At 29.3% G+C, this 3,086-nt stretch overlaps 1 protein-coding gene across 1 annotated transcript in view; it reads right to left on the reverse strand.

The window, feature by feature from the left end:
- LOC108775247 (myrosinase 1) overlaps positions 1 to 1,004 on the reverse strand; it is a 3,185-nt gene extending 2,181 nt beyond the window's left edge. Inside the window, exons 1-2 of the mRNA XM_018541552.1 lie at positions 854 to 1,004; positions 571 to 704 (exon numbers count right to left, since the gene is read on the reverse strand). Coding sequence (XP_018397054.1) covers positions 571 to 704; positions 854 to 1,004 — 285 coding nt within the window. The remainder of the gene's footprint in view (positions 1 to 570; positions 705 to 853) is intronic.
- Between the last annotated feature and the right edge of the window lie 2,082 nt (positions 1,005 to 3,086).

Genomic DNA, 3,086 nt, shown 5'->3' on the forward strand with positions numbered 1-3,086 from the left:
AATATACCTGTAGGCCAACTGTTTGCCGAACTATAGAGCCGTCAATTTTTGGGCTTTCTCGTCGCAGCGCTCTTTTCGCTTGTCATTAGTGGGCATGAAAGACAAGTTTGGAAACGAAATGTAGACGTTTCCTTATAGAAAATTGAGACTGGCTTTTTAGGCGCGCCGCCATTTTGAAAACTTCAAAACTGGCAAACATCGTCTTAAACCGGTTTGATCGAAAAAAGGGTATTCTTACGTGAAAGAGCGTTCAATTTTCTATAAGGAAACGTCTACATTTCATTTTCAAACTTGCCTCTCATGCCCACTAATGACAAGCGAAAAGAGCGCTGCGACGAGAAAGCTCAAAAATTGGGTGGCCCACTTAGCATGGAATGCCCCATATGGGTATATAAATTAGTTGTATGAATTACTGTCTCAGACTCTCGTACTCGTCATTGATTTGTAACCATTAAAATATTGTATAATACTCGTACATATGTATTGTATAATCTATTATAAAATATTATATATGGTATTTAATATTTCATACATCATGATGAGTTTTTAATATATTTATGTGAAACATACTCCCATGTTTTTTAATAACTGTACATCTTCTTTATATTTATGATAGGAATCACAAGCCACATCGCCGTTGCTACCATCAACTATTAATTCTGGATGTTCATGCGCAAATTTGTCCCAAACATTCTCGCCCTTACCTTTTTAAAATTAAGCACATCATAAATTAATTATAAAATTGATGAAAACGTCTGTACAATATTCCATAAATCCTACTTATATACTTAAGATATCTTAATACTTCAATAATTAAATGATATTAAATTTTAAATAGAAACTCCTTACATACCACCTTCATTCCAACCTCCTTCTATTTGATAAGCAGATGAAGCAGCACCAAATAGAAAATCTTTAGGAAAAGATAACGTGTTGTCAGCAAAGCTATGCGTGACAATAAAAATAAAGCTGAAAGCTATCCTGAGAAGTGCATAGCTCGCCATTGTGAAGACGACTGAGCATGAGTAACGCTGAGTATTATCAGTTGCACACTGGCCTCTATCTATATATTCTTCTAAAAATAGCAATTACTCTCTTAATGTTTGCTCCTCCTACACATTGTGTAACTTCCTATTTATGTACACAAACACCTACATAATATTCTCGATTAGTGCACATTTATGCAATACGTAATTTAATCAAGCCTTTCCTATGAGTTTCTTTGAATCAATTTTTTCTAATTGTAGTTTACTGTAAGCTTTTGTATAAACATTAAATATAAAAACACAAATGGTAATTGCTTTTTAGAACTTTTTATTTTTCACAACATATGCTAACGTATAAGTATAATATTTGAATGGTTTAAAAAAATTATGTTTAAAAATAATATTTATAAAACAAAATAATAGTATATTATATGTTTGCATCAAAATACACAGACAATAATTAAATATTAAAGAAATTATGTAGATATAAAACATAGTATCTTAAAAATAAAAAAATTATATGTATAACGATTACACATCCGTCGCACATCTATTAACGGAATAATAATTGTAACGTAACTTTCGGTTACAGTAGCAATATTCACAAGTAGCAATTTGTTCTTATTGCGAAAGTACGTCTCGTGCGTATGTGTGTCGCAATTTACCTATATATGGGTATAGTAAGTTTGTTTAAAGTTATGTATCATTCTGCTTCAGAGTATTTTTTTTAGTACTCTTGAATAAGATTTTTGTGTAACAATGATATGTAATAGTAGAAACTCACATAACTTCTATAATGTATCATTTAACGATAGATTGCACGAAAATTTAATTTATAATAAATAGTAATATATTTTACATCTCAATATTGCCATTTTATATCATATAGTTCAAAAGTTGCTAATAGGCTTACGGATTACCACCATGTCATTTAGTTATTAACTAAAACTATTTAGTATTTTAATGGTCAATAAATTATTCAGTTTGTATTTTATTAGTTTTAGTTAGTTTAATCAATTAGTTTTCTTCTCAAATACAAATTTTAATTAATTAATAGATTAAATTTATAAGATTAACAGAGATTTCTAATCTCTTCGTGTAAAAATATGATAAGATTAAATACCGATGAGAATAAGCCATTTACGGTTAAGCTTCGATGCTTCTAATATAATTTTCGTGTGAATTTATATACTACTATGTAAATCTCTAAATGCACGCTGAAATTTTTTCAGACTTACAAAACTCAAACTAATAAACTACCGCAGTACTGTCACGAGTTAAATTGACTAACAATCTAACAATTTTGATACTCATTGCATCTTGGATCTTAATAATATGTTGAATGACATATTAAAATCTATGAGTGTTCATATTAAAAAACAAGATAATTACAAGACTCATATAAATAGATCCAAAAAACAATAAAATGTCAATGTGAGTCGACACAAGTTATCAGTGTTTCTTTACATATAAATTTTATTCAAAATAAACAAAAAGAACGTATACGTTTCCATCCTCATTCAGGTCCTCTTCAGTACAAAAAAAAAATAAATTACATATAAAGGTCATACATGTAAAAATATTGCATAAAGTACGAAATACCGTGGTAGTAATGTCCAAAATTCAAGCCAAATCTTGTCATGAAATTGATAAGTTTAATGATTTATCAAGATTAGACTGTTATCATTGTGGTACGTGTACCAGCTTCATTACGCTGCTCAGTTTAATGGAATTTAAAAGAAAGTTATTAGACAAGACATTAACTATTTGATAGATAAATGTGAAATAGAATGACCTTTATATTTAATTAATTTTTCTTTGTACTAAAGAGGATCTGAATGAAGGTCGAAACGTATACGTTTTTTTTCTTCATTTTGAATAAAATTTATATATAAAGATACACACACACTGATAATTTGTATCGGCTCATATTGGCATTTTATTGTTTCCTTTGGATTATATTAAAAATCTGTAAATAATTTAATTACATTGTGAAAAATATTACCTCGGAGAGTCGAAGTCGAACCTGGATCGCTTGCTTTACGCGCAAGTGTCCTAGCCAATTAGATTACCGAGGCCTTAGTAATATTCTTCGCTTAT

The sequence above is a fragment of the Cyphomyrmex costatus genome, unplaced genomic scaffold, assembly GCF_001594065.2.
Source record: "Cyphomyrmex costatus isolate MS0001 unplaced genomic scaffold, Ccosl1.0 scaffold29, whole genome shotgun sequence".
NCBI classification, from domain to species: Eukaryota; Metazoa; Arthropoda; class Insecta; order Hymenoptera; family Formicidae; genus Cyphomyrmex; species Cyphomyrmex costatus.